At 40.5% G+C, this 26,778-nt stretch overlaps 8 protein-coding genes and 1 long non-coding RNA gene across 20 annotated transcripts in view; 4 read left to right on the top strand and 5 right to left on the bottom strand.

The window, feature by feature from the left end:
- The window catches only part of LOC109854795, a 10,873-nt gene extending 4,614 nt beyond the window's left edge, over nt 1–6,259 (top strand). For 4 of the 5 annotated variants that reach the window (XM_020428253.1, XM_020428252.1, XM_020428254.1 and 1 more), the window contains 4 exons: nt 2,853–3,133; nt 3,533–3,659; nt 3,862–4,041; nt 4,170–6,259. In XM_020428253.1, coding sequence (XP_020283842.1) covers nt 2,853–3,133; nt 3,533–3,659; nt 3,862–4,041; nt 4,170–5,379 — 1,798 coding nt within the window. In that variant the 3' untranslated portion in view covers nt 5,380–6,259. Of the gene's footprint in view, nt 1–2,215; nt 2,337–2,852; nt 3,134–3,532; nt 3,660–3,861; nt 4,042–4,169 lie in introns of those variants that run through there. The other variant, XM_020428256.1, reaches the window with a different exon arrangement.
- A 220-nt stretch (nt 6,260–6,479) lies between these two features.
- Nucleotides 6,480–11,443, bottom strand: LOC109854871 (regulator of G-protein signaling 6). 2 transcript variants are annotated; one of them, XM_020428435.1, is made up of 10 exons: nt 9,934–11,443; nt 9,730–9,826; nt 9,290–9,496; nt 8,830–9,053; nt 8,473–8,699; nt 8,266–8,379; nt 8,066–8,191; nt 7,697–7,883; nt 7,498–7,590; nt 6,480–7,410 (listed from the first exon to the last, which is right to left on the bottom strand). In XM_020428435.1, the coding sequence occupies exons 1-10, from the start codon at nt 10,156–10,158 to the stop codon at nt 7,345–7,347; spliced, it is 1,566 nt and encodes a 521-aa protein (XP_020284024.1). In that variant the 5' UTR covers nt 10,159–11,443; the 3' UTR covers nt 6,480–7,344. The 2 variants fall into 2 exon arrangements, with proteins under 2 accessions (XP_020284024.1, XP_020284025.1); XM_020428436.1 differs by lacking the exons at nt 6,480–7,410; nt 7,498–7,590 and having other exon boundaries at nt 7,703–7,843.
- Nucleotides 11,444–11,808: 365 nt separating this feature from the next.
- LOC109854866 (MICOS complex subunit MIC27) lies at nt 11,809–14,499 on the bottom strand. 7 transcript variants are annotated; one of them, XM_020428421.1, is made up of 6 exons: nt 14,273–14,492; nt 13,465–13,640; nt 13,099–13,235; nt 12,771–13,004; nt 12,527–12,696; nt 11,809–11,936 (listed from the first exon to the last, which is right to left on the bottom strand). In XM_020428421.1, the coding sequence occupies exons 1-6, from the start codon at nt 14,411–14,413 to the stop codon at nt 11,895–11,897; spliced, it is 900 nt and encodes a 299-aa protein (XP_020284010.1). In that variant the 5' UTR covers nt 14,414–14,492; the 3' UTR covers nt 11,809–11,894. The 7 variants fall into 7 exon arrangements, with proteins under 7 accessions (XP_020284010.1, XP_020284016.1, XP_020284013.1 ...); XM_020428427.1 differs by lacking the exon at nt 14,273–14,492 and adding an exon at nt 13,990–14,153; XM_020428424.1 differs by lacking the exon at nt 14,273–14,492 and adding an exon at nt 13,946–14,153.
- A 197-nt stretch (nt 14,500–14,696) lies between these two features.
- LOC109854868 lies at nt 14,697–16,367 on the bottom strand. The gene is made up of 5 exons (XM_020428428.1): nt 16,284–16,367; nt 15,682–15,827; nt 15,208–15,340; nt 15,057–15,112; nt 14,697–14,937 (listed from the first exon to the last, which is right to left on the bottom strand). The coding sequence occupies exons 2-5, from the start codon at nt 15,754–15,756 to the stop codon at nt 14,806–14,808; spliced, it is 396 nt and encodes a 131-aa protein (XP_020284017.1). The 5' UTR covers nt 15,757–15,827; nt 16,284–16,367; the 3' UTR covers nt 14,697–14,805.
- Nucleotides 16,368–16,709: 342 nt separating this feature from the next.
- LOC109854809 (ATP-dependent RNA helicase abstrakt) lies at nt 16,710–19,566 on the top strand. The gene is made up of 10 exons (XM_020428279.1): nt 16,710–16,870; nt 16,978–17,245; nt 17,343–17,688; nt 17,776–17,909; nt 17,996–18,152; nt 18,233–18,395; nt 18,491–18,791; nt 18,880–19,029; nt 19,114–19,296; nt 19,389–19,566. The coding sequence occupies exons 1-10, from the start codon at nt 16,817–16,819 to the stop codon at nt 19,523–19,525; spliced, it is 1,893 nt and encodes a 630-aa protein (XP_020283868.1). The 5' UTR covers nt 16,710–16,816; the 3' UTR covers nt 19,526–19,566.
- Nucleotides 19,567–19,763: 197 nt separating this feature from the next.
- On the top strand, nt 19,764–20,792 carry LOC109854812 (60S ribosomal protein L18a). The gene is made up of 3 exons (XM_020428285.1): nt 19,764–19,850; nt 20,098–20,277; nt 20,393–20,792. The coding sequence occupies exons 1-3, from the start codon at nt 19,833–19,835 to the stop codon at nt 20,726–20,728; spliced, it is 534 nt and encodes a 177-aa protein (XP_020283874.1). The 5' UTR covers nt 19,764–19,832; the 3' UTR covers nt 20,729–20,792.
- Nucleotides 20,793–20,918: 126 nt separating this feature from the next.
- Nucleotides 20,919–23,410, bottom strand: LOC109854854 (phosphatidylinositol glycan anchor biosynthesis class U protein). Its single transcript, XM_020428403.1, has 5 exons — nt 23,328–23,410; nt 22,572–22,821; nt 22,189–22,391; nt 21,383–22,067; nt 20,919–21,301 (listed from the first exon to the last, which is right to left on the bottom strand). The coding sequence occupies exons 2-5, from the start codon at nt 22,699–22,701 to the stop codon at nt 21,048–21,050; spliced, it is 1,272 nt and encodes a 423-aa protein (XP_020283992.1). The 5' UTR covers nt 22,702–22,821; nt 23,328–23,410; the 3' UTR covers nt 20,919–21,047.
- Nucleotides 23,411–23,690: 280 nt separating this feature from the next.
- Nucleotides 23,691–24,387, top strand: LOC109854856. Its single transcript, XR_002250249.1, has 3 exons — nt 23,691–23,900; nt 24,014–24,139; nt 24,224–24,387. It is a non-coding gene; the product is annotated as an uncharacterized LOC109854856 (long non-coding RNA).
- Nucleotides 24,388–24,462: 75 nt separating this feature from the next.
- LOC109854855 (WD repeat domain phosphoinositide-interacting protein 4-like) lies at nt 24,463–26,615 on the bottom strand. The gene is made up of 7 exons (XM_020428405.1): nt 26,249–26,615; nt 25,895–26,162; nt 25,571–25,811; nt 25,323–25,471; nt 25,137–25,238; nt 24,915–25,033; nt 24,463–24,767 (listed from the first exon to the last, which is right to left on the bottom strand). The coding sequence occupies exons 1-7, from the start codon at nt 26,292–26,294 to the stop codon at nt 24,658–24,660; spliced, it is 1,035 nt and encodes a 344-aa protein (XP_020283994.1). The 5' UTR covers nt 26,295–26,615; the 3' UTR covers nt 24,463–24,657.
- Between the last annotated feature and the right edge of the window lie 163 nt (nt 26,616–26,778).

Here is a 26,778-nt window from a genome sequence, read left to right on the forward strand (position 1 = left end):
TTTTTTTTTTTTTTTTTTTTTACAGAAGCGAGAGAAAAAGAAAAAGACTGAGAATATTTTATACATGACCTGTACTGATTGAAAATGGTGTTCTAATGTTAACAACCTTCTTCTTCAGAATGCGTCGAAAGATACGCGGTGTATCTCTACCCGTCAGAAAGGCTTCGGAAAACCCGATTTAAGTCGCATCGGATCAAAGAAACGACGCGCGCGCTCATGGAAGAGCATCCGCACATTACGCATCCGTAGTAAATGGAATCATTCATAGGAGTAGTCGGACGTGATATTTTCATCAGCGCACACGCCTTCTTCTTGTGCAATGTTATACACCTGCGTAACTACGGTGCGGCCGATTACGGGACTTTTCTCACCGTTGCGCCGTAAACCAGACGCAAAACGTACCGGGGACGCGCGAATACGTAAACGACGCGGATGACCGGCGTCGAAGCGGCGCCATGCGATTTCCGAGAATCGAGAAATCACAGAGTCCGAGTAAGATCAATCCGACAAGCGTGTAGAGAGTGGCAGAAATGTTTTTTTTTCTGACTTTTCTTACGAAGATTGCGAAAAAACATTCTTCGCCAGACGCGCGTTCACTCGCGGTCTCTCAGATTTCCCGAGAAATCGCGTGTTTTTCATAAATGTATTAAAAAAAAACGTTCAAGAGTCAACAAAAAATAATCGCTTTTTTGTATTTAAGTATTTTTGCGAAAAAGACCTCAACAAGTGATAATTTACTCTTAATTTTTTCAAAATTGTTGCTAATTGTTAAAAAAAAAAAATACATTGTTCTTTACTACGGAAACTTTGCGATAAACGCCTATTACATTCTCTGTAAGTTCGTGGTTTATCTGTTAATTGTAGTTTCTGGTAAAATTCTCGGCCAAATTAGAGATTCGAGAAATAAGATACCGTGACGAAAAGTTCGAGTGTACCAGCCGCATAATGGTCGTAAAATAGCTTGCGACCATTACGTGGCTCGCAATAATCGTTCGAATAATCTAAAGTAGCTGCCGCGACCGCACGCGATAGCGCCGGGCGTGTGTGACACGCGGAATATCCGTCGAGAAGCCAACGTAAGATAGTACCGTGTGGCAACGAAATGCGTGATCGTCATCGAGATGCTAATTAATACGACAAAGACACGAATCGGGACGAGACGTCAATGCGGTACCGCTAAGCACTTTATTTTTTTTTCTATTTATAATTTTTCACGTTCGTGGTGTTAAACGCGCTTAGGCCCCAGAGTTAGGCGAAATAATCAAAGCCGCGCATTATTGGCACCGAAACAACATGACCCAATATCCGAGCCTTCGTTCGCCTTTTTCTTTTTTAATTCTGACAATTCTCGATTTGAAAATTTTGCGATTTTTTTATCCTTTTAGCCGGACCGGTGTGTAACTTAAGGATATTTGCTAATTGCAACATTTGTTAATTGTTTCACAATTATCTGTCATCTGACGAAGTTTAAAGTTGCGAAAAACTGTTCTAATCTAATTCGTAATGAAGTTTTTGTAATGAAATTTATTGTAACATCACATTTTTTGGCGAGTAAACATATGTTCGCCGAGTGTTATAACATAATATTAATTTGTTGGATTCAAATTATAATTTCGACATTTGTGGGTTTATCGATATATACGTGTATACTTTCTATCGAAATAGAAGAATACGATCGCAAGAATCTCGTTCCGCCGGCTTTCATTCTGATCTTTTTACCAACGCCTCTCGATATGTAGGTTTGTTGTTTATTCGTTTGCGAGCGGTTTATTGCACGCGTTGATGGTTTTTTTACATATCCCGTGAATTTTTCTTTCCTCCCTCTCTCCCCTCCCGCCTCCCTCCCTCCCCCCTCGAGCGAGTTCTTCGAGCGGTCCGAAAACGAAAGCGCGTCGCGCGCTTTTCCGCCTTGGCAGCGAGTGTATCCGGGAAAAACGGTCGGTTTTCTAAATTTGCAATCCGCGATTTTCTCCCCCCGTGTTTATAAATAGATCGCAAATGATCGCTTGAACGATATTTAGAACTCGTCGCACGTAAATACGTAGCGGAGGGAGTTTTTCCTGCGTCGCGCGTTACGGCACGGATGGCGTGTGAATGGCAGCTGAAACACGTTTTACGTTACGGTTTCCATACGCGAGCGCGTGTTCCAATGAAAATTGTACGTAATTCCGTGCGTGTGTGCAGGTGAACGCCGCGTTTGCGCGAACACACGCGCTAAAGTGCGTGAAAGAAAAATTACTTCTGAGAAAGCGCGTCGATCGAGAGCGCGGACAAAATCGCATTACGCTTTATTTAGGAACATCGATGATGATTTACGTAAAATCAGCGCTTTCTTGGTTGGAAAAAATTCATTATTTTGATTTAAATTTCATTATTACGTTACAGATGTACAGCGAGAAGATGATTAAAAACAGGTCGAAACGCCATGGAACGAGAGAAATATTGAAAATGTTTCATTGCGTAATATACAATAAATAAAAAAAATAATATATAAATATTAAATTTATCTCGCAAACGGTTCGCATTTGCTCAACAATCACGTTTTGACATTTGGGATTGACTATTTGTGTTTTTTGTGTGTATGTTTTTTATTAAACTACGCAGAGTAACTCTGATGCGGGTACAAACGTAAAACGTGACTCTGATGTGGATGCGAAAAATAAAATTTCAATGAAGAGATAAAAATATTAAATGTAGCCAATAACACAAAAGAGAACGTCAAGGACGCCTGAGAGATCGATCTATCACACATCGATAATGATCTTTCTCTCTCCCCCGTCTTCGCGACGAAGAGACAGAAAGTGTGTCTGTTGTAATCCACGCGATGACATTGTCCTTTGACGTGTTCGCAGCGGCGAGGATTCGCACGGGACTTATACGCAGTCTGGATGCAACGCGTTGGAAAACATGTCCGCGAGGCGGAAGAAGAAAACAAAGAGAATGAAGACGGTGCCGCCGGACGGCGGATGGGGCTGGGTGATCCTCTTCTCCGCGATGCTCGTGAACTTTCTCATCCCGGGCACCGTCAAGTCCTTCGGCGTGCTCTTCGTCGAATTTCTGCACGTTTTCAAGGCGTCCTCCACCGCAGCTTCCTGGATGCCGGCGTTATGCTACTTTCTGTACAGCTCGTTAGGTGCGAGAAAGATATATGTTTCCCCCGATGACTCAAGTCCTGTTTTTCCTCGGATCATTTGTTATTCTTCTTTTTTACATACGTACGCGGCAAGGTCGGGAGATAAGAATTACAGTATTAAACATTAATGTACAATTATTATCTGTTTTTTTTTTCTTGAATACACGATTCGTGCAAATAATGATTCATCACAAAAACCATATTTCATTATTATGCAAAACTGCTGCGAGCAGTTAATTATACTTTTTTTTTTTTTTTTTTACGATGCGCACACGAAGTTTTTCTTTTTTTGCATTTGATTTAAAAACCAACGCCAACTTCCCGTAACGAAATTGCAGGCTCTGCGAAGTTGAAGTGAATGAATAAAAGATCAAAGTACAAAATGTTCTGTGTGCCCAGGTCCTTTATCTAGTATACTGTCGACTAAATACTCCTACAAAACTGTGACTCTCATCGGCGGCGCCTTCGCGGCCAGTGGGATGATGCTGAGCTACTTCGCCAATTCAGTCACTTATCTTTACATCAGGTACGGATTGTCGTTGCGTCCAAACGGTCACTCTGATAACGTTATTAATACAACAACAAATATAATAATAATAATAATAATAATACAAGCTCTACAAAATTAATTTAATTAAAAGAAAAAAGAGCCGCTAATGTTTTGCACATTTTCCATTTCTGTAATCTTCTCTGACAATTAATTTAATTAATTACGTTTTCATGTATAGTTACGGACTTATGGTCGGAATCGGCGCCGGATTGTCATTTCCTCCGACGGTTTACATCGTCACGCAGTACTTTGAGAAGCTACGGGGGTTCGCGAACGGTTTGTGCATATCCGGCAGCGCGATCGGCACCATAGTCTTACCGCCGTTCTTGCAGTATTTGCTGGACTGCTTCGGATACAGGTAACATAACTTGCACAAAATAATTTGCGAAATTATTATTATATTCCGCGTTCTCTTCCGACGCAAAAACAAGACGCGACAATAAAACTGGATACGTACTTAAATCAGGTTTCTTTATCGCATTCCAGAGGAGCGGTTCTCATCATGGGCGCGATCACGCTGAACACGTTGATCTGCGGTCTCCTGTACCATCCGGTACAGCAACACATGAAGATCGTACCTCTGGACGAGGGTATCGACAACGAAGCGCTTACTCTCGACGAGACCGTCAACGGGAAGCGAGAATCGATTGAGAAAATCGGAAGTCATTCGAAATTGGATCAAACCGGCGACGACGACGACGAGCGAGCTCGTAAACTGTCGGATCTTCTTCATAAAGTGGTGTTGGAATCGACCAACGAGGTATCGTCGGAAGAAACTTACCAAAAGAACAACAACGCCACTCCGAAGTCGCAGTCTTCTGACACTGTTAAAGAAAATCCGATCGCGCAAGAAGAGATTCAGCAGGAAGACGATCTGAACACGAACGTGGCGAGCAATCTAGCGGAAAATGACGTGCGGACTGTATCCCGACGAGATAGCGCCATTGCCAAAGACAACAAGGAGCAGTTTAATTCTTCGGTAACGGAGAATCCGAAGGACGACACTGGCGGGAAACACGCGGAGGAATCTTCGAAATTGTCGGTGAAGAATCCAGAGAATAATCTCGAGACAAACACATGCTGGAAGACGCGCTTCGATCTGAGTGTGCTGAGGGATCCGATTTACCTGGTAATTCTGATCTCCAACTCCACGTCGGCCATCAGCAACACGAACTTCATGATACTGTTACCGTCGTACGCGATCGACGAGGGTATCGACAAGAACAATGCGGCTCTGTTGCTGTCCATCGTTTCCGCGTTGGATCTGGTTGGCAGAATCAGCGGCGCGTCCCTGTCCGACATCGACTTCATGCCCAAGTATTACTACTTCGTCGGCGGACTCGGCACGAGCGGAATCGCTCTGGCGCTGCTGCCTATGGCGACCAGTTACACCATGTTGTCGTTCTTCTGCGGCCTGTTCGGTCTGTCCTCGGGCATGTACATTGGCATCACAACTGTCATCCTGGCGGACATGCTGGGTACCGAAAAACTTAGTTCGTCCTACGGTATATCGTTGTTCATTAACGGCGTTCTGCAGCTCATCGGGCCGCCCATCTGCGGAGTCGTCTTCGAGGAGGTGCGCTCGTACAAGCCGATCTTCCTCGCCTTCGGAATCATCCTGATCCTGGGCACCGCGCTTTGGGCGGTGGTGCCGCTCATCAAGAGGAACAATAAAAAAGATATCGAAGCGATGTAAGATCGAACGAAACTGCAACAGCAAGCGAACGAGAGAAACTTGTTCGGAAACGAAACTGTAGTCGGGAATTCGATTGAGTATATCTTGGGATTCGAATGAAACTCGATGTTCTTAGACAAATTAGATTGTGGGACCAATCACCGTGGTTGATACGATCGTAATACGAATGATCGTATTTCTGACCTTCCCATTGCTCGAGTAGTCGTAATATAAGTCTAGAATAATTTTTATTGCCAGTAACACACACAAAAAAAACGTAGGTATATATATATATATATATAAATATCGCTGAGAGAATTGTGTACAATAATCTTACCGTAAGGAGTTTTTAAGGTAAGAGTATAATCTACATGTTCCGTCAGACGACTTCGTGCCAAAGTGATCAGGAATGTTTTTACCGATTCAAACCGCGTTATAAAGCTCAGTTATAGAGACACGATAGATATAAATCGCATAAATATATTGTCTGGATATGAAAGACATCTTCAACTAATAGTTATAAAAATGAGATGCGACCATAGCGCTACTGTCGTGCGATCGACGTTTACGACATAAATCAACAACGAATGGAGACTATGGATCACATTTCTTCTCAGTGTACATAATTTGCTTACATACGTATGTATACATCTCACAGACAGACTGAGAAATTATACTCTTTCAGTTTTTATTCTCGAGAACGCATTTATTTTCCCGACAATCGTACGGCAGCAGGTCGACGAAGATGTAGACCAATCAGCTGTAACTTTTGTTCGAAAACAACAAAAAAAAAAGTGCCGATCTCTTTAAATAAGACAATCGATGAACTCCTTTTTTTTCAAGTTTGTTTTATTATAATTCACGCAGAGGACTTTGACATGTGTATGTGTGTGTATATATAATACATATAAGTTTCCTGTGTGTGTGTGTGTGTGTCGAATGCAAATATAATAATAATAATAATAACAATCGAACTAGGAGAAAAACAAACGCGAATATACAGAATGACGTTTCTTTTTATAAATAAGTTTTGTTCTTGAAAATATTTCTCGGCAATGCTGACATATTATTTACGTAGAGCTATATGCAAAATATAAATTTCTGTACATATACATGTATGCGTGTCGTCGATTTTTTTTTTTTTTTTTTAGTTTTCAATTCTCTTGCGTCACTTCTCGACCTTCACCGATACGAGATTTTGCAATTAATAATTTGCCTCCGTACAATTTCACATGTACTCTACTATTTTTTATTCCTTCAATTCGCTATTGTAATTATAGTTTAATATACTTATCTGATTCATCACTCACGCGAGTTAAAAGAATGTTTTATATTTACATTATTTTTATACTTATACTCAATATGCTCAAAACCACATATCGTAATGTATATAGAATATGTTGTTTTAACGAAGCACAGAGCAGTATCGAAGCTCAAAAATTATTATCTTTTCTTCTAACAGAAAAAAAAAAGAAAATAATTAGTGTCGCTTTTCGGCAGCTTTTTAAGTTTTTCAACGTTTCCGATAATCGTTCTTCGAATAAAACATGTAAGAAAAATATGTAATATAAAAGTTTGGCAATAAAAACTGCAGTAATTGTAGAGATAAAATATCTAACATCACTTTAGATGTAAAATGTTAATTAACGAATGGTAAGAGATATAGCAAGTATGGTTCCTCGAATGATTTTTCATGAACCAACTGTGACTTGGAAGCGATTGTTCGTGTAAATTTTTTTAAGCGATATTAAAATGGAATATCTTTTTTGTTTCTTACCAATATAAAATATTTACTTGTACATTTGTTGCCGTGTAGGATGAAGATGAAAAAGCACCTTTTTTTTTTTTTTAATTCCTCTGAAGATTCTCTGATTTCTCTGAGTTTTTTGTGTGTATCTTTAAAATATTATGCATGGAAAAAATGTGAGAGAAAAGAGAATAGCAAGTAGAAACGCATGATTATCGCAGATGTTAGAAATTGGCAAGTTACGAGGTTGCTGTGTCCCTTCGTCCTGTGAAAGAAACGATCGAACGAATTCCTTTTACAGACGTCTGCAAATTCACAAGAGAGCAAAGTTATATAAAATATATAAATTGTTTGCTAATATGATTCGAACAAAAATTTATATGTACGCTAACCTTCTTTTTAGATCCATTGAGATAGTCCTTATACATTTCTGAGCGCAGATATCTCGAGTAACTGTCGCTCTTCATCAGGTGATACACGTGCGCCTGGAAAACAAGCAGAACAGAATAGCAAAGATAATGGATAAAAAAAATAAAAAAATAAAAAAATACAAATTTGTATAAAACTTGTTGTCTAATTAGATTGTCGTACTGCGGCAACGTCGAAGCACCACCGGTCTGGTTTTTCGAGATTTCTTTTGGTAATCTCGTAGGACCGCGAGTCGACGTTCACCGGGCAACTGGCATCCGTGTCTAAGAACTCGTGCCAGATCTCCTCGACTTTCTTCTGAACGTCTTTCTGCGGTAAAGTTTTCAATTCCTGAACGGTTTCCCAAAATCTGCACATGTCAGAAATAACATCTCGTTTCTCTGATGATTCCTTAGATTTTTGTTTTTGTATCATAAAGAGTTTTTTAAATAAATATAAATAAATAAAATATTGCGCGTGCAAGAGATCGAATAAGAAATTATAGAAAAAATGTTACACAAAAAAGACTCGCACAAGGATTTATATACGTACTTGAGATTTTCGGTGCTAAATTCCTTCTCTAAAAATCGTACGAATTGTTCTCTACCGACAGGATCTTGCAGAAGCTCCTGAAGACTGAACGCCCATCTCTTTACTCTTCTCGTCGGTATTTCCTTCCTGCGTTCAAATAACGTTGTTCAAAATTCTCGAATATCGCAACGAGACTTGTTTTCGCATCGACATGTACTCACGCTAATTTTTCTTGCTCCCACATTTCCGGACTATCGGACACCCACGGGTTCGTTAACTCGGGTTGCGTGAAGAAAGGGTCGTACTCCATGTACTGCTCGAAATATCCGATTAATCTGAAAAAAATTATTAAACATTTTAAGCGGAAACTCTGTTTTTTGGATAAGAAATAAGATAAGTATCGAATAAACACAAGTGATGATACATACGCCTCGGCCACTTTTGACACTTTGATGACGGGCTTGTCGAGTCTGTCCTTCAGGATCTCGATCTCCTTCTGCAAAAATTCTATCGATGAGTTCGCGTTCGCTTCCGCGGACGGCGATATTCTGCCACCTGCGACTCCCAGATGCACATGCTTACTTGGTTGTGTAACGGACTTATAACTACGACAAGCTTTTTTTATATCCATCTCCGTGGTATTCACGCATCCGGGCTGAAAAATTTAATCATCTCAGAGAATTATCGGAAGATCCGAGTTTGAAAACGATAAAAAAAAAAAAAATTGATCTAAATGATTTGTTCTTGTTTATTTTAAACACAAAGCAACAAAAAAAAAATATTACCATTGGCCGATGCACATCCCAGAAGGCTCTCTCCTGACTGTCCAGAACCTTTCTCTCCAACTTGTCTCTCTTCTTGTCGACTTTGCTCTGCGCTTCCGCCTGCATGAAAATAAATTCCCATTTTCGAGAAAACATCTTTTGCAATCTAGCCAAGTTCTCCGCCTCGTAGTCTGCCAATTCCAATCGCGTTTTGTTCTGCATCGTCCTTTTGCATAAATAGACAGCTGTAACATTTAACGTAGTACATACCGGGTATACAGCTAGCAAAGAAACAATATTAAATAAAAAACAAACAAAACAAGACACAAGTGTGCAAATCGCTAAAGTCGACGCTAGAAAAAAAGAACAGCAGAAAAAAGAAAAATAACAGCTTCGTATTTTTCTAATAAAGTTTTTCTCTCAAAGCGATTTATGACAAGTTAAAAAATTGCATCGAGTACTAATTAGCATCGTTTTGTACCATAATCGGTGTTCTCGGGTTCCCAACAGTTGGATGGCCAGAAATAGGGCGTTTGAAACCTATAGAACGTGTTGTCATTCTTTACGGTAAGGCAGTGGTCGTCGATAGGAAAAAAATACCCATGGGCTGCCATAAGATGAGCCACATGAAGAGCCTCCTGATCGTCTATGTCCAGACTCTTCATCATCCACGCTATAAGATCCGTACCTGAGATAGAAAAAAACGATATATATATATATCGATTACGTAGAAAAAAGTTTGATATCGTGTGCAAAAAAAAAAAAAGAAAAAAAAAACAAAAGACGAAAACAAAGAAATACAATTTCTTTGAAAGATGTTCTAATAAGTTTGTAAATATCATAAAAAAAACATATTATAAAAATAAATTAGTTTTTTCTATACGCGAAGTTACTTAGCAACACATTTTAGATTTTCTATACCCGTAAAAACAGACGGCGTTTTTGTCATGAGGGTCTTGACCGTTTTCACGGGAACGCCAGTGAACTCGTCCAACATCTTTTCCACAATCGACTCCATCTGAAAAAACAAAAAAAAAATAATAATCACTTCACAAAATAAAGATACAGATGTTGTCGCAATGTTGTCTCTCTCTTTCTTTCTCTCTGTTCGCGCGCGAGTGTCACCTTTTTGTAGACAAGATAATTGGGGGTGTCTTCGGCGCAAGAGGCAGTGATGTTACACGTGGGAGTGTTGGGAGACAAATCCGGCGACTCGTTGCGACACTCCTCGTCCTTTTTCTCCGCATCCTCGACGTGCTCGGATCCCTTCTTGCTGCTGCTGCCGCTGCTGCCGACCTTCTCCACTGGCTTTCGGCGACAAGCCGATTTTTCGGAGTTCATAGTTACCATATCCACTCGAGAAATGCCAAACGTTTCTCCGCACAGTTAATCGAAAAGAAAAAAAACAATCGTCGCAGCAAACCGGGAGATATCTAATTGTCCTCGCCCGAGGTCTCGCGCGAGAAATTTACGAATTTCTTCGAACACATCACGCGCCATACCACTTGCTTTTTGTCACTCTTTTCGTCCGCGGTGTGCAAACCGAGCATTTTTTTTTTTTTTATCGCAACACAAAATGCCGCGTTTGTGCGCGCGATATATCTTGCGAGAGAGCGTGTTCTCGCGCAATTTTTTTCTTTTTTTCTCGCGTGAGTCAAGTTTCCGCTCAAGATCGATCTCTCTCACAGCCCTCTCTAATTTCCCGTACAATTTTCTGTACAAATTACGATTATACGAACTAATGCATAAAAACCGCGCGTTTCTCTCGTCAACGCGATTTTTTTGTTTTTTTTTTCCACAACTTTAAAAATAAAATCTCAATGTTTCTCCGTCTCGTAAAAATAAACACCGGAGGAGGATCGATATGTGACGCGCTTTACATCAGCAGCACAGTTCGTGGGCTCACCTAACAATCGTAACGCACACCGCGCGCGTCTCTCCGTGTTGAATTGAATTGTTTCTCAAATCAAGCGGTTTTTACGCGCTGTCTAGCGCGAGATTTATCGACGCGTCCCTCTCGTCGTGTATTCATATAAATATATCGTATGTATAATCGCGCAGAATCTCTTTTCCCGTCCCGGGAAGTAGACGAAAGCCGATCAATGCACAGTGCACACGGTTCGCAGCATCCGACTCCGAGGTTGCGAGATATCCGCGCGTTTCGTCGCGCGAACGACACACTTCGCAGGAACGACGATCCTCCGCACGAGGAGCGCTTGTTCTCCTCCTCCCGCGATCGCGGGATCCTCCTCCGAAAATTCTATCCGAGCGAGAACATCCCGAGCGCGCACGAATGTCCGATCTCATAAATCTTCCGATCATCCCCCGGAGATGATTTATAAGTGTCGACTTCCTCGTCGTCTCTCTCGAACGGCGCAGGAAAAAAGCGAGTTTTATCACATCTTCGGAGTTCTCGCAACCTTCTCCCTCGACGGTTCGCGTGTTAATTCGAGGAAAGATTGCGCCGAGATAGGGGTTGAAGGCGGTCGGGCGCGCGCGCGCCCGCGCTTTTCGTCATCCACGCAACGGGTGGTTTACCAAGGGCGTCGTCGTTCATTGCGAACGATGATTCGCGAATGGGTTTCTTTTGCGCGCCCGCGACGTTGTCGTCAGGATTGACGATCGAGATTCCGTCGTCGTCGTCGTCGAACGATGACTGGAAAAATACGCGTCAGTCGATAGACCGTGAGACGCGGCTGCGCGCGACGCCGAATAAACGGCGTGTTCGAGTTCTCGAGAAGAAAAACGCACACTTCGTTTTTCCCCAATCGATTCCAAATTTGTACTCGACATTTTATTTATATCGCGCGACAAAAAAAGACGTGCGTGTTGAATGTATATGATTGAAAAAAAAAAAAAAAAGATCAGAGGTGGAACCGCAAAACGCACATTTTATTTTTTAACACATTAAGCACGAAGGATCGTCTTTCTCTCTCTCTCTCTTAGGTTAAAGAATGATTTATTTTATACAATTTTTTCGTAGGTCGTATATATAATTTGTAGATTTTCTTTTTTCTCTCCCTATGTAGCAAAGTTGGATTTTTGGTTTTTTTTTTTTTTTACTACATTGCACTGTCACAGAACGTCTAGTCTTGCTTGGTGTCCGACTTAGTCGCCGATTGTTTTCCCTGAAATACAAAGAGAATAAATAAGAAAAATGTTGGATTCGCGAAATGTGTTCAGTTAACACAAAGTGTACAAGCGAGATTGTTACGAAGTGCCAAAGTTTTCGCAAGATCGTAGCGTGGGATAGAGATAGGACGGACAAAAATAAAAAGTATTTTTTTTTTTTTAATTTTCCAACTAGAAAAGAGACTGTTCCGATATGCGATTGAGATTTGTACAATTTATACCTAAATTTATAAATTTTCGTCAACTTCTGTGATCGTCCGTATTTCGAACGTACGCCTCAGACACGGACGACGTGCTCTCGACCGTCGATTCGGAGACTTCCTCGGGACGATATGCTACCTCGCAGGTGCCATCGACTTTATCTTGACCGGCATAAACTAATTCGTATATCGATGCGTATATTAAAAGCAGGAATAAAAATTCGTAACGACATTCTACTATTATTTAAAACGTTTCATTGATGTAAATTCACATTTTCCCAACGCGCGTTTAAAAATCGCAATAAAAACAAACAAAAAGAGGATTCGACGTAATTGAGGTGCGAGGGAGGGACGATGCAATATGAAGGATCGTCGTTGCATCCTACCTCCTTGTCAGCACTCAAAGATGCGTACGCATCCAATGCAAAGCTACTGACGGCAGTAGCCAGTGCTGAGGTCGTTTCAGCCGTTAAATTTGCAAATTCCGAAAACGATGTTGGAATTTGAAAGTTTGGCAACTCCGGCAATTCCAGTTCTCGGTTGTCGCCCGGCCTGACTGAAATTTACTTCCGACGTTTTATTCTGACAAAACCACATAGATTCCCTAAAAACAGATCTGACGTTTATTACCGCCGTAAATGAAGTTGTAACTGATGCGTATGTAATGTTTCGCCGTCTCGACGCCTTCCTCCGCCTTCTTGGGATAACACAGAGCTGCCATGGCGAGAGCGCCGGTGCTGGTGTACACTACACGTTTAAACGTGCGTCCTCTGAGTCCGAGAACCAATCCGGCCAGTCCGCCGATACCGATGGCACCCATTCGCGGCATCACGTTGCTTTCCTCGCGAAGATAATCCACCATAGCTGCAACGAAATGACGTATCTCAGCGTCGCACATTAAAATACCCAACTAGCATTCGCGTGTAAAATCTTGTTTTACGTAACTTCTCATACATACATCTGCTGTGTTCAATCCCAATGTCGATGGTATCCGTGATAACGCCGGTGTAATGTTGACACTCCGAAACGACCGATTGGAGCGACTTCCGAAATTTGGATATGTTTTGCTCCAAGGCTGAGGGTTGATATTCCTTACTGTGACACAAAAAAAAAAACCAACAATTAACACAACGTACACAACATGAGCAATAAATTTACAGAGACTTCTCAATGTAAAAATAATAAATCAGCAAATATCCCTTGGCTATTTTCGATAAACTTTAAGCAAGAATTTCTTAATTATCCAAGCCAAAAATTAAATTGTCTCATCCGCACACAAGTCTGACGTAATAGACGTACACAATGGCAATTACTTGTGCTTTACCATGGAGCCTGTTTAGAGTCTTCGAATGAGTAAATAGGCAGTTCGGAGGGCCGGATCAGATTCTTGGCTTTTGTTTCCCCGCTGACGGTTGACATTTTGTCCGATGACGCGTTCGCTGACGGGTTTGCTATTGGTACCGCGCATAACCCGCACGGCATCAACAGTTTCTTGAACAACTTTAACACACAAACGACAAGAATTTATAATAATATACACGTTACGTTTGAAATATACATGTCTATCTACATATATGTAAAATCACAAGCTTGTGCAATCGCATTACCGCATACGCACCATTGCGTATTTTCTTTTCTCGAAGAAGTTGTATATCAAAATCTAGTGTCTAAATGTCGTTACGTTTTGTCACTGCGCTTTTGTGCGCGCGTAAGATTCAATTTCTCACAAAAATTCTCAAATTTTGACAACGCTCTCACGAGTTTGCGAGCTAGCATACTAGCAGAAGACTCTTGCACTTACTGACCGTAACGACAATCAGCAGCTTGGAGTAACGTGTGTTCTTCGTACCTGCACCTGGTGTACTTTTCCCTCTCTTCTTCGGAGAGAGAGAGTTAATTATTATCACGCTTATCTACTTGGCTCATGCAATTTTCAAAGAGAACAACGTGACGCAGTTACAAAAAACCAGATTTGATATCTCAAGTCGCGTCTCACCGGGGGCCGAACAAAATTCTGACGCAATCATCGGACTCGCTTTCAAAACGAAACCTTACTTTTGCATTAAAAAAAGAAAAAAAAAAGAAACACAAAGCGCAATACACAAATAAATTTATTACTTTTTAAATCGTACTTTAATGCCGGTTCTTCCTAATTCCACCAAAGAGCCCGGTTGATAATCGTCGCAACGGTCCACGGGCTCTCTGCAAGTAATGTCCTTGCCGAACACGCTTCCAATCGTGTATTCTAGAATTTTGTGCACAACATCGTTCATAACGTCGGAATTTTCGAATTTTCGTTACGCGCGACTCCACTTGTAAATAAAACCTCAAATGTCATATCAGGATTTGCATTACAAAATTCATTCGTCAGACCTACAAAGCACGTACGTGTATAAAAAAAAGCAGTTTTTTTATTTCATTTCATGTTTGTTTTACAACCAATTTACGCTCATTTCAAACCGTTTCCAAAAAATCGGATCGAGTCCACATATTTTAGTTAAAAAAAAAAAAAAAAAAAACAAACAAAGAGATAAAAGAGAAAATATAAATTATTTCTTAAATTTATAAAATATCGCTTACGATGTTTTATTTATTTTATATGCATATTTTGCGTGTATAACGAACATTGTGTGTAACAAATAATATTTTAAATAATGGAAATATCTTATGAATTAGTATTGGCGTTGGGTCCGCGCCTGCGGCCGAAGGTCTGTACAACATTGACGAATCGACGATTGTACTGGATCCGCCGTTTCGCTCGACCCGTCTTCTTTTTGCTCTTCTCTTGTTTTTCAACCTGTGTTAAACAATTGTACATGTAATTTTAATACATAAACTCAAATGTTTTTACGTAACAAAATCATTTAAATTATATAAATTCAAGTAAATAAAAAAACTGAGAGTATCTCAGTGTACCTTAGGTGTCTGAGCCTTGACTTTACCAGCACGTGCCAAAGAACCGTGAACCTTGCCTAAAAAAAACAAAATCAAATTAACATCAAATCGAATTAACTCACACTTCGATATACTTCTAGAAAAGTTGTATCTTCTAAAAATATTAACATACCTCCCAGTAAAGGTACAGTCAACTCGAGTACGTCCGACGGAAGGTCGCTAACGCAAGTGTCGTCGCTCACAAAAGCACCGTTGCAGTAAAAATGAAATTCTCCATCAACTTCGTGAAGATTCGCAATTTTCTCCTGCAAACAGAAATCACACAAATCAATACCAATCTCCAAACAAAAAAGTCGTTTTTTTTTCTTGAAAATGTCGAAAAACAAGACGAAGAATGAAAGTGTAATTTCTTTCATTCTCATAACAAATTTTACATGTTCAATCTCGCATTATTGCTCTCTCTAGCATCATGCAAACAAATGCTAGATTTATCATTTAATGCTAAGTCACGCAGACTGTTCACAATAGAAAACAAGTAACAATTGCTATCAAGTGTATAAAAAAGATTGTTCATCTTTGTTCAATCCATGTAATTGGTTTAATATTCTTATACTGAATAAAATATTGTTTCCAAAAATATTTATACCTTTATGGATTGTATTTTGTCACTTTCGTCACACGTGACCATGTGAGTTTCCTGTCCTCGAATTTGCAGCTGCATGATTGTGTTGTATCTTCTGATTTTCTAAGCAAGAAGATTTGTCTCTTTCAATTTCTTCGAACACGAAGATTCTGTAACATAAACAACTTCGATTAATTACATATTAAAAAAGCATTAAGTGTAAATTTCTTACATTCCATAAATTCCTAATGGAGGATAGAGTCATTAGGGCCCCTCCCCCCTCGCCCCTCCCCATCCAGCAAATTGTATGAAAAAACATTGAATAAAAAAAACCATCGAATAAAAGTTATTATTTTTATATTATTATGTTTGAGACGACCAGATCCTACGTGATTTTGTGATATCGCGAGCGACATAGCACGGGAAAAACGTGCTCTTATTAGGTTAAACGCGGAAAACGTGCTTACCAGAACGTGCTTACCCTTCTGCGTTACAAGTTCTAGTACAAAACACAAAAAATAAGCGATCGATAATAAAATATAAACAATAAAACGTTGTACAAACTTAAATGCGCATTAACTTGCGAATATTTTTCGCTTAAAAATTGGATTACAAGCAATACGTACCTCGCAAATTGGGATGCAGCAAAAGAGGAAGGTGCAACCGCTACGGATCCAGCTATATGTCAGCTATGGCGTCGATGTGGCGTTGCCTTTTCTAGAACAGACGTCCATTTCCGGTATTAAGCCGGGAGCACACGAGAAAACTCGTTCAATCACAGGTGAGAATATTCTAGAACTTTTTTCGCATTGCTCGTCTGTGATTGGCTGAGGCTGGATCCTCACGAAGACACCGACGCTTTGACACCCAACGTTGATTGGTGAAAAGCAGGTGGTGAGGGTAAATTAACAGAGCTGCCGTTTACCCTCACCATCCGCTTTTCACCAATCAACGCTCGGTGTCGAAGCGCCGGTGTCTGCATGAGGATCCAGCCTTAGGATTAGGATCACAAATTTTTTCATGCGCGTCGGTCTTATTAAACCAAACACAACCTCAGATCTTGTCAAAACACTGGTGTGTGATAATAGGAAACGTATGATTAATACTGTGTAAGGAGAATATATTGCTTCTGTGTTGTGCAGTTTTCGACATTTCCAAAATGGAAAATCAGAAAACGTCCGCAGAAAGGGAAATCAACGAGACCTCGAAAAAGGTTAGTTAAAAATTTGTTTTCATGTGACAATTTTTTATGCTAACAACAAGTTACAAGTTTTTGTAATAATGCACGTTTTGCATTTGTTTTGAAAATTCTTGACGCAGAGATATAGAAGAAAGGAGGAAGAGGAAGACAGTCCTCTAGAAACTGACGACGATTACGTGCCTTACGTGCCGGTCAAACAACGGAAAAGACAATTGCTTACAAAAGTGGGTAAGCTCGGACAGCTGAAGGAAGACACGAACGGCGTTGGGAAAAGCAGCAGTGAGAATGAGAGAGATGACGCCGACAACGACGACGGACAAGTCTGGGGAAGAAAGTCAAATATTTCTCTATTGGATCAACATACTGAATTAAAGAAATTGGCAGAAGGTTTGAACTTTTGAGACTTCGTGTTTGCACAATTCTTTTATAATATTGTAACGTGTATTAAATGATCGCTATGTTTTTGATTATTGTGACATTTTAGCCAAGAAGGAGAGTGCTATGGAAAAGCAGTTGAAAGAGGAGGAAAAGATCCTAGAGAGTGTTGCTGAGAACAAAGCTCTGATGGGCGTGGCTGAATTAGCCAAGGGTATTCAATACAAGGATCCTATCAAGACCAATTGGAAACCGCCGAAGATAATACTCAATCTCGGCGAGGCACGTCACGAGAAAGTAAGGAGAAGGCTCAGAATAATTGTGGAAGGTGACGAAGTACCTCCGCCACTGAAGACTTTCAGAGAAATGAAGTTTCACAAAGGTATTCTGTACGGATTGGAGCAGAAGGGCATTGTCAAGCCAACGCCGATTCAAGTTCAAGGAATACCCACAGTGTTAGTAGTTTTTTTTTTAACATGTTTGTAGCATCTGATTAGTAGCATAGCGATTGATCTAGAAACTAAATGTCAAATGCGTTGCAGATTGTCAGGACGAGACATGATCGGAATCGCATCCACCGGAAGTGGCAAGACTTTGGTGTTTGTTTTACCAGTTATCCAGTTTTGTTTGGAGCAAGAAATCGACATGCCTTTTATCAAGAGAGAAGGACCCTATGGTAAACATCTAATACACTAACATAATAATAACATTTATGTATACAAATATTAATATTTTTTTTTTTTAATGTGTTTTGTTTTACAGGATTGATAATATGTCCGTCGAGAGAGTTGGCCAAACAAACCTACGACATAATTCGGCACTACACCAATAGCTTAAGACAGATGAATTGTCCGGAAATTCGCTGTTGTTTGGCGATCGGAGGTGTGCCGGTTTCGGAATCGTTAGCTGTGATCAACAAGTCAGTATTTCTCGATATTTTTTTTTGTTTTCTATACATTTGTATACAAACTTGTACTAAATTCTTTATTGCTCACATAGAGGTGTACACATAATGGTAGCGACACCGGGACGTCTGATGGACATGTTGCACAAAAAGATGGTTACGTTAAGTCTCTGCCGTTATCTCTGCATGGACGAGGCGGATCGCATGATAGACATGGGATTTGAGGAAGACGTGCGAACGATATTTTCGTTTTTCAGGGTAATTTATTTTGCACTTTTTTGTTTGCGCGTCACGAAGTTAAAGACACTTCGAGCAGTTAGTTTGAAAATAATAAAAATTTTGTTTGTTTTCAGGGCCAGAGGCAGACGTTGTTGTTCTCCGCTACAATGCCGAAGAGAATTCAAAACTTCGCGCGTTCGGCTTTGGTGAAACCGGTAACGATAAATGTCGGCCGTGCCGGAGCAGCGTCGATGAACGTGATACAGGAAGTTGAGTACGTCAAGCAAGAGGCTAAAGTTGTCTATCTGTTGGAATGTCTGCAGAAGACCGCGCCCCCGGTATTGATATTCGCGGAAAAGAAACGCGACGTGGACAACATTCACGAGTACTTGCTCATAAAGGGAGTGGAAGCTGTCGCGATTCACGGAGGGATAGGTAGAGAATATTTCGAGATTTTTTTTTATAATAAATAACAAATAAGTGTCTTCCTAAGATATATAGATTAAAATTTTATTTATTTCAGATCAGGAAGAAAGATCGCGTTCGGTAGAAGCATTCCGGGCGGGTCGAAAGGATGTGCTCGTCGCGACGGACGTTGCATCCAAGGGTCTCGATTTTGCCGACGTGAAGCACGTTATAAATTACGATATGCCGGACGACGTGGAAAATTATGGTAATATATATATATAGATTGCGCGGAAACTCTTGATGTTAAAAACTGAGATAAGAATACTGACTGTGACTTTTCTTGATTCAGTTCACAGAATAGGACGAACCGGTCGTTCCGGTCGTATCGGTATAGCGACGACGTTTATCAACAAAGCGAACGACGAATCTGTACTGCTTGATCTGAAACATTTGCTGATGGAAGCCAAGCAAAAGGTTCCGCCTTTCCTCCTCGAGCTTTGTTCGGAGAACGAAAAATATCTCAATCTCGGAGGTGAGATAGTAGTCAGCAATGTTGTCTCTGATTTAGTGTTTCTTGGTTCGCTCTCGTCTCATTTTGCGACTTGTATTTTCTTTTATTCGCAGACGAACGTGGTTGCAGTTACTGCGGTGGACTTGGACACAGGATCACAGAGTGTCCCAAACTGGAAGCTGTGCAGAACAAGCAAGCGTCCAATATCGGTCGCCGCGATTATCTGGCCAGCAACGCTGCGGATTATTAAACAATTTATATATCTTATTATTAAATCTAAAAATTATTCGCAGAGTTATTGTAAATATGTAAATATAAAAACCTTTGTGATAATTTTATCTATTTTATCCTATTCCCTATTCTACGAAATAAGAACGAAGCTTTTTCGGGTTTGAATAATGTGCTTTTCTCGCTAACGGAAGACGAGCCTGTGATCGGTCGGTTTGCTCGCGATTGAAACTTTCGCGCGCGCAAATGGCCTTCGCGTCGCTTCCGTTCTTCTTCCACCATGGCGATAGTTTCCTTTCCGGTTAACGCGATTGAAGTAGACTGCGACAATGAAGGCTAAGGGAGAAGTAAGTCATTTTTACTTGTTATATTATAAGATTGATGTTTTTAAAAACTATTTCTTGCGTTGTTTGAAGCGTCGAATGTTCGCTGAGATTTGTGTAAACACGTGAAATTAAATTACAAAGCAAAAAGTTTGTCGTAGCTTAACCTATAATTGCTCGTCAACATGTGTTAGCACGTGCAAAACCGGTCGATTATAAACGAGCTTGAAAATATTTTTATTCCGATGATAAAATATTTATTCTCTTCTAGTTGAAGGAATTCGAGGTGATCGGGCGTAAACTGCCCACGGAAAAGGAGAAGAATACGCCGCTATACAAAATGCGAATCTTCGCTCCGGACGCGATTGTCGCCAAGTCAAGATTTTGGTACTTCTTGCGCCAGCTGAAGAAGTTCAAGAAGAGTACGGGAGAAATTGTATCCCTGAAGCAGGTATACTCGATCTCGCGACTGACATTTGTGTTCATATCGCAACAAAAAAAAACAGTATCACAGTACAGTTGTGACTGTTCTGGTCTCGTGACTCCAATTCAAATTTTTGTTTCAGATTCCGGAGAAAACTCCAACCAAGATCAAGAACTTCGGCATCTGGTTGAGATACGACTCGCGATCGGGCACCCACAACATGTACCGGGAGTACAGAGATCTTTCCGTCAGCGGTGCTGTAACGCAGTGCTACCGAGACATGGGAGCTCGTCATCGCGCGCGTGCTCACTCAATTCAGATAATCAAGGTGGAAGTTGTGAAAGCCATGAATTGTCGCAGACCGCAGGTTAAACAGTTCCACGACTCCAAGATCAAGTTCCCGCTGCCCAAGCGCATCCATCACAGAAACAGAATGCCGTTGTTCAGCGTTCGCAAACCGCGCACCTATTTCCTTTAAATACTTTGCAGTATTTTGTACTGTGTATATAAAAACTAAATAAATGTGTCGCTATATATATATATATATGTACTATTTGTAATCTTTATTTATCAATCTCTGACGTCACACACCAGTTTCATCACGCTCTTCGGCGTTGAATTTGAGACAATTTCGGATCGTAGCGCACGCTGTTATTGTTATTTTTTTTTGTCCGCGTATATTTCGCGCAATTAATGTATGTATTATTACTCGCGAACACCTACGGTGTGTTTTATCACAGTTCGTTTTAGCGTGAGAGATACACATACACATTTTTTAATCTAGAAAAACCATAATTTTATTCAAGTAACAGTTTAGCTTCGTTTCCATTAACTTTCTTATTGATACCGTGCTGAACAGCAAATTCGTGTTTGACACTTGCGAACAGAATGTCCGTAAGAAGGAAGATTTGCGCTATGGCGAAAGCCAGTGTCACCCCGAAGTAGAAATTCGCGTTCGCCGACCTCGAGTAGATCCACTGGTGCCACACAGTCGGAGCGAAGACCGTGCAGAACAGCACGAAACAACCTACGATAAATCCTTGTTGCATATCTGAAAAAAATCAAGAATATTAAAAAAAAAAAAAATTTTTATATAAAATTTAATGACGAAACAATTCAATTTTCAACTCACGTTGAAATAAATGCTTCCACATCGGCAGTAGTGATATATAAAACCCGACGTCCCCAATGCACGGATATGACTTGAATATAGCGGCTATTGCTAGGTAGGAAAAGGCCAGTAACATCGGGTCGCGCCTTAATCGAAGCGCGAGAGGGACTATGTACAACAAACCGACGTTGATCTGAAACGACGCGATGAAGAGCCATCTGAAGTGCTCGAACATCTCCGTGAAGAAGTACCAATAGAGCCCGATGTTCGGACGCAGGTCAGGAACGGTTAGAATGAAGCCGATTGTGCTCCAGAGGAACGACCAGCTTCCCATGATGTAGTAGGAAACGGCAAACAGAGCCGCCAAGATGCTCGCAAATGTGATCAGCATCGTAACAATACCCAACTTTTTGTTCTCCGCCGTTCTGATCACGTAGATGGTCGACGGTACCATGAGAGACACGGGATAGAGTCCTTGTAGCGTCAGCAACGCTATTGACGCGCAGCATCCGAGCACCGAACGTCTCGTCATCGAAACAAGCGCGATCGAGTAAAGCAGATTGGTGAAAACCGTGGTCGTCAGACCGACACAGTTTAGTATTATGTAAGGATTGAATAAATACGCCGCGGAAACGTACAAGGGTGATATACTGATAGCGTCGTCGAGTTTCTTCTTTTCGTCGCTTTCCTCCTTCCTTTTTGTCGTCTGCAAATTAAATTATCAGAAGAGAAATAAAGTAAAAAAAAACATTATTGCTTTAATGAACGCACGCAGCAAGAATTAGATTCGGACTTCGCGAATAAAAAGTTCGCTTTCGGGTACTGACCGTTTCAATCGCATAATGCCTGGCGGTAATGATGAGACACAAAGCAGTCGCCAAGTCGCTTACAACAAATAACAAGAATAATGCCCACTGCGGTAAATACTTCTGCATAAGATTGAAGACAAACAAGCCAATCGGAGTCTCGTGAAACAGATCACCCTCGTAGGGGTCTATTCCAAAATTGTGCAAGTAAACACCTTCCGTCACTGAAAATTGATTGAAGGTTCGTTTATAAAACATCTGTTCTCTGCGCGCTAATAAATCACAATCTTAATCCTTTGATTGATCCTTAAGTAATTCATCAAATATACCTTTTTTCTCTTTTCACATTCTTTTAATTGAAAAAACAAACACACATCTCTCTTATGAATCAAAAAGCAGCTAACCTCGCTTCCACGAGTTCAGGGCGGTCGATACCTCCACGCGATTGCTGATGATCTTCTGGTAGTCAGAGTTCATCAACAGCAGCCTGATGACACCGGCCAGCGCGAAATTGGACAAACACCGTTTTAACATGTTGCGCTTTTTTGACAATTTGTGTTACGAACGATTCATCTGTCAAGCGCGATTATAACCTATCCTCCTAATGGCACCGGTGTCCAAGACCGCATATCCTCTCGCAAGAATCACGTCGCTCTGTTATCAAGACAAGATGATATCTTTACGGACGCTCTCTCTTCGCTATGATCGCCACTCGTGTAACAGTCGCATTTAGTCAAAAAAAAAAAAAAATTTTTTGACGTTCGCTACGAGAACAAAACCACGGACGCTATCATGGCCGTAACCGTCGGTCGACGTCGTTTTGACAACGGTCACATCTGATCGTATATATATGTTGTTCAAAAATGTTTAAAAAATTAATCTCTCTCTTTCTCTCTCTCTCTAAACGTAAAAACATAACAAAAAAAAATAAAAGCATCAACGTGTAACTAAATTAAATTTGACGAATATAACGTTGATGTTGAAAAAAACCGTCATTGTAAAGTGCAAAAAATGTGGAACGCTTCACGATTTTGCGTGTCATCCTTGCGCAGGGGCCATGCTAATCTTCTCTGTATCGTTCCAATTTTAGTATATGTACTGCCGAAGCAAGTACGAAAGATCCGTTCCAACTTCTTCCTTATATACCAAATGGTACGTACCGAAGCACTATCGAGAAACACGCTGTAACCGATTTGCCACCTAGCGGCGACAATGCGCATTACATTTATAAATAACACGCACGATACAACACCTCGTACTCCATAACCTTCACAAATCGTCCGAATGATAATGGGGAGTACGGGTGTCGAGACAATAAAAGCATCAACGTGTAACTAAATTAAATTTGACGAATATAACGTTGATGTTAAAAAAAAAAAACCGTTATCGTAAAGTGCAAAAAATGTGGAACGCTTCACGATTTTGCGTGTCATCCTTGCGCAGGGGCCATGCTAATCTTCTCTGTATCGTTCCAATTTTAGTATATGTACTGCCGAAGCAAGTACGAAAGACCCCCTCCAACTTCTTTCTTATATACCAAACGGTACATGCCGAAGTACTATCGAGAAACACGCTGTAACTGATTTGCCACTTAGCGGCGGCAATGCGCATTACATTTAAATAACACGCACGGTATTGTACACCTCTTACTCCATAACCTTCAAATCGTCCGAATAATAATGGAAGTATGGGTGTCGAGACAATAGTGTAATTTAAAGCGCGCAAAGTGACATGTGAGTCGGATATAAAAGAAGTAACATTATAAATGGAACTCTGAATTATTTAACGCGTTTTAAGTAACAAAAGAAAACGATGATTTCAAAATGTGTATACATAATCTTTTCAGATTGTTCAGAAACTATGCGACTAAGAGGATGGAGATACAGTGTGTTTGTGGGAGGTATAATTGGCACCATAGGAACATGCTGTTACTTTTCTATGATACAACCCCTGATCAATCCTGAACCATACAGTATTTACTTTGTCAAGTGTTGAATATTATTTGTTGAATTATTATAAATATATTTGGTGTAAACATGTTATTGTTTTTTTTTAGAGAGAATTAGAGAACGAGCTTTCTCCTCAGGCAAGTCCATGTGAGACTACTTCAAAGACTTGTATTTGATTCCTCTGACTGAATGTATCTTGTGTTGTGTTTGGATTTTCTATATGTTCATGTATTCGATGACAATGGACATATGGGAAATGTATACTGAAGGCTGTTTGTTGTAGAAAATAAATCTGTTAATATTTATTACAACTGTACAATCACACACTTGTGGAAAGTACACATGAAAAACATTAAAAGTTGAAAATTGCGTCGAGAATGTTAAGTTTCTCAAGATATTTCTATGTGTGTGTACGTGTGTCTGTGTACTTCCTACATAATAAGTGATTTCTGCATTATTGTTATCACATCCAAGATCATTCGCGACCCGACTAGACTTTGATCTTTTTAACTACGCGCACGCATATACAATAGGCCATATGTTAAAACTCATCGTCGTCACAAACATCGAGGAAGACGTCGAATGCTTGTCGATTGCAACTGCCCTCCGCGGTGAACACGTATTTGTGAAATGTCCCATCCATACATATAGCTGAAAGCAAAAATATTTATTTGTTTTTATATTATCTTGTCTAGTCTCTTATCACACACAGGATGTTTTATAGGACCTGTCTGTTATTTCTTAAACAAATAAATAAGAAAGAGAACAAATTTCTTTGTACGAGGCAAACGTACTTACCTATCACAGAATTGTGTGTGCCAAATGCACAGACGCATGCACATTCCGGAGGTACCGTAAAGTTGGCAAGCGCCCACTGGCTCTCGACATAATTGCTCAGAAAACCGATGTTCGAAAATCTAAACCAGAAGTAAACAAACAAAGTCGTACAATCGCGCGTTCTGTAGAACAAAATTACTAACTTATCATCTTCTGTTCTAAAAACAAACGTTAATTACATACGTGGATCGTCGATTTAAACTGGTGTTTTTCAGAGCAAATATGTGGACCGTTCCCTTGTCACTCGAGACGCAAAGAAATTCTGAGTCTCTGCTAAAAGTTATGCTGAAAAAAAAAAGGTATTAGAATTGACAAATTGGTTAAATAAAAAAATTGCCGTCATGACGTCACACTTGTGAATTAAATTACCAATAAAACGTAGCGGGATCGGCACCGCGCCTCAATTCGACTAACGAACATCTGCGCACAGAATCCCACACCCTGATCAAAGTTCCTTGAACGGACGCGGTTGCAATCATAGTCCCGTTTCCGTTAACCGCCAGACAAGCTAAGGCGCTCTGTTGTCATTTTGCAATACAAATAAGAATACAACTGAATAAACATTTGAGTAACAAAATACGATGGTTATGCTCTGTAAACTATCGAAGCGCCATTACCTGATGCGCCGAAAGAGTAACAGGGGCACTGGAACTTCCGGTCTCGGTGGTTCCGAGATCTACCAACTGCACACTACCCACTTTGTGACCAGGAAATGCAAGTAGCTGTTTCTGCGCTGTAGCGAGCGTCGCTATCTCCACCAAGCCTGTTGGATTGTCTCTGGTCTCAAGTGTGAGTAATCTCCTAACAGGAGTGGGAAACGAAAACACGTGAATCTCTTTCTGTAATGCCACTACCATTCTGCAATAGAAACAATTACATTTCCACGTAACAGAAATATCTTTTTATCTGAGAGATAAAAACATAAACTACAAATAACTCACTTGTCCCTCCTTAATCTGACCGCTTTAATCGGACTGGTAAAAGTGACTTCCAGGACAAATTTCTTCAACAGATCGTCGTAAATTAGAACCGTGTTATCAGCGAATTTAGCACGATTGCCACCGCCTACAACAGCAATCACGTTTGTCCTCCAGAGCATCTCCGCTATGATGATGCTGCCCATTAATTCGCTGTCGAAATGCGCCTTTTCCACTAGTGGTTCCACATTGTAAATTCGCAATCCTGACTCCATGCAACACGTAAAACATCCTACAAGAAAAAAAAAGATAAAATAAAACCAAACTCTTGGATCGTGACGATCCAAAAACTGCTGATTAACAGTCGCGCTAATTTACCTTGATCCTGATTAAATCTCAGGTTGTGAATACCCCTCGCGGCCATCGTTTTTGGACGTCAACACAAAGCGTTTGTCAACAAAGAATCGATATACGCATGTAAAGGTATATAAAGTATGTAACAGCGCGATTCTATAATTAATAAAATTCGCAAAACAAGACGTTCGGCGATAAACAAAATGTCGAACTCATGGCTTGTGAAATCGAACCATGTGCTGATTATTATACATCGTCTGGTCGAGCTCTCTTCCGTCTGATACGCTTCTCGCTATTATTTACAGTCAACAAGTGCTTGCTCATAACAACAGCAAACTCAGAGCACGCAGGATCAGAGTCGCGCTGCGAGCGCATCGTTCTATCTTTATCCCGCTCATTTAATGACAATTTCATGACGAATAAAGATAGAATCACATCTCGAAGCATTCGCAGCACGAATTGGACCTTGTTTCCAAGTGATAGGAGAGAGTTTCGGAAAAATTTCATTATATTCGTACTCGCGCACACACGCGTGAGCGAGGTCAGCGACCACG

The sequence above is a fragment of the Pseudomyrmex gracilis genome, unplaced genomic scaffold (assembly GCF_002006095.1).
Source record: "Pseudomyrmex gracilis isolate BER0280 unplaced genomic scaffold, ASM200609v1 scaffold_74, whole genome shotgun sequence".
NCBI lineage: Eukaryota > Metazoa > Arthropoda > Insecta > Hymenoptera > Formicidae > Pseudomyrmex > Pseudomyrmex gracilis.

Bases quoted from the DNA above. Each gene is read 5' to 3' on its own strand.
- LOC109854871 (XM_020428435.1), bottom strand. From the start codon at position 10,158: ATGGTAACTATGAACTCCGAAAAATCGGCTTGTCGCCGAAAGCCAGTG. The intron at 9,827-9,933 runs GTGACACTCGCG...TTGTTTTTTCAG, and splicing joins ATTATCTTGTCTACAAAAAG to ATGGAGTCGATTGTGGAAAA. The intron at 8,192-8,265 runs GTGAGTACATGT...ATTTGAACGCAG, and splicing joins TGGGAGCAAGAAAAATTAGC to GAAGGAAATACCGACGAGAA.
- LOC109854866 (XM_020428421.1), bottom strand. From the start codon at position 14,413: ATGAACGATGTTGTGCACAAAATTCTAGAATACACGATTGGAAGCGTG. The intron at 13,005-13,098 runs GTATGTATGAGA...ATTTCGTTGCAG, and splicing joins TGGGATTGAACACAGCAGAT to CTATGGTGGATTATCTTCGC. The intron at 11,937-12,526 runs GTAGGATGCAAC...TTTGTATTTCAG, and splicing joins CTTTGAGTGCTGACAAGGAG to GGAAAACAATCGGCGACTAA.
- LOC109854868 (XM_020428428.1), bottom strand. From the start codon at position 15,756: ATGCAGCTGCAAATTCGAGGACAGGAAACTCACATGGTCACGTGTGAC. The intron at 15,341-15,681 runs GTATAAATATTT...TTCTGTTTGCAG, and splicing joins ACAAAATACAATCCATAAAG to GAGAAAATTGCGAATCTTCA. The intron at 15,113-15,207 runs GTATGTTAATAT...TGTTTTTTTTAG, and splicing joins GACTGTACCTTTACTGGGAG to GCAAGGTTCACGGTTCTTTG.
- LOC109854809 (XM_020428279.1), top strand. From the start codon at position 16,817: ATGGAAAATCAGAAAACGTCCGCAGAAAGGGAAATCAACGAGACCTCG. The intron at 17,689-17,775 runs GTTAGTAGTTTT...AATGCGTTGCAG, and splicing joins GTTCAAGGAATACCCACAGT to ATTGTCAGGACGAGACATGA. The intron at 18,153-18,232 runs GTCAGTATTTCT...TTGCTCACATAG, and splicing joins TCGTTAGCTGTGATCAACAA to AGGTGTACACATAATGGTAG.
- LOC109854812 (XM_020428285.1), top strand. The intron at 20,278-20,392 runs GTATACTCGATC...TTTTTGTTTCAG, and splicing joins AAATTGTATCCCTGAAGCAG to ATTCCGGAGAAAACTCCAAC.
- LOC109854854 (XM_020428403.1), bottom strand. From the start codon at position 22,701: ATGTTAAAACGGTGTTTGTCCAATTTCGCGCTGGCCGGTGTCATCAGG. The intron at 22,392-22,571 runs GTTAGCTGCTTT...ATCAATTTTCAG, and splicing joins CCTGAACTCGTGGAAGCGAG to TGACGGAAGGTGTTTACTTG. The intron at 22,068-22,188 runs GTCAGTACCCGA...TTTAATTTGCAG, and splicing joins GGCATTATGCGATTGAAACG to ACGACAAAAAGGAAGGAGGA.
- LOC109854855 (XM_020428405.1), bottom strand. From the start codon at position 26,294: ATGGCCGCGAGGGGTATTCACAACCTGAGATTTAATCAGGATCAAG. The intron at 25,812-25,894 runs GTGAGTTATTTG...TTTCTATTGCAG, and splicing joins GTCAGATTAAGGAGGGACAA to AATGGTAGTGGCATTACAGA. The intron at 25,472-25,570 runs GTAATGGCGCTT...AAATGACAACAG, and splicing joins TTACTCTTTCGGCGCATCAG to AGCGCCTTAGCTTGTCTGGC.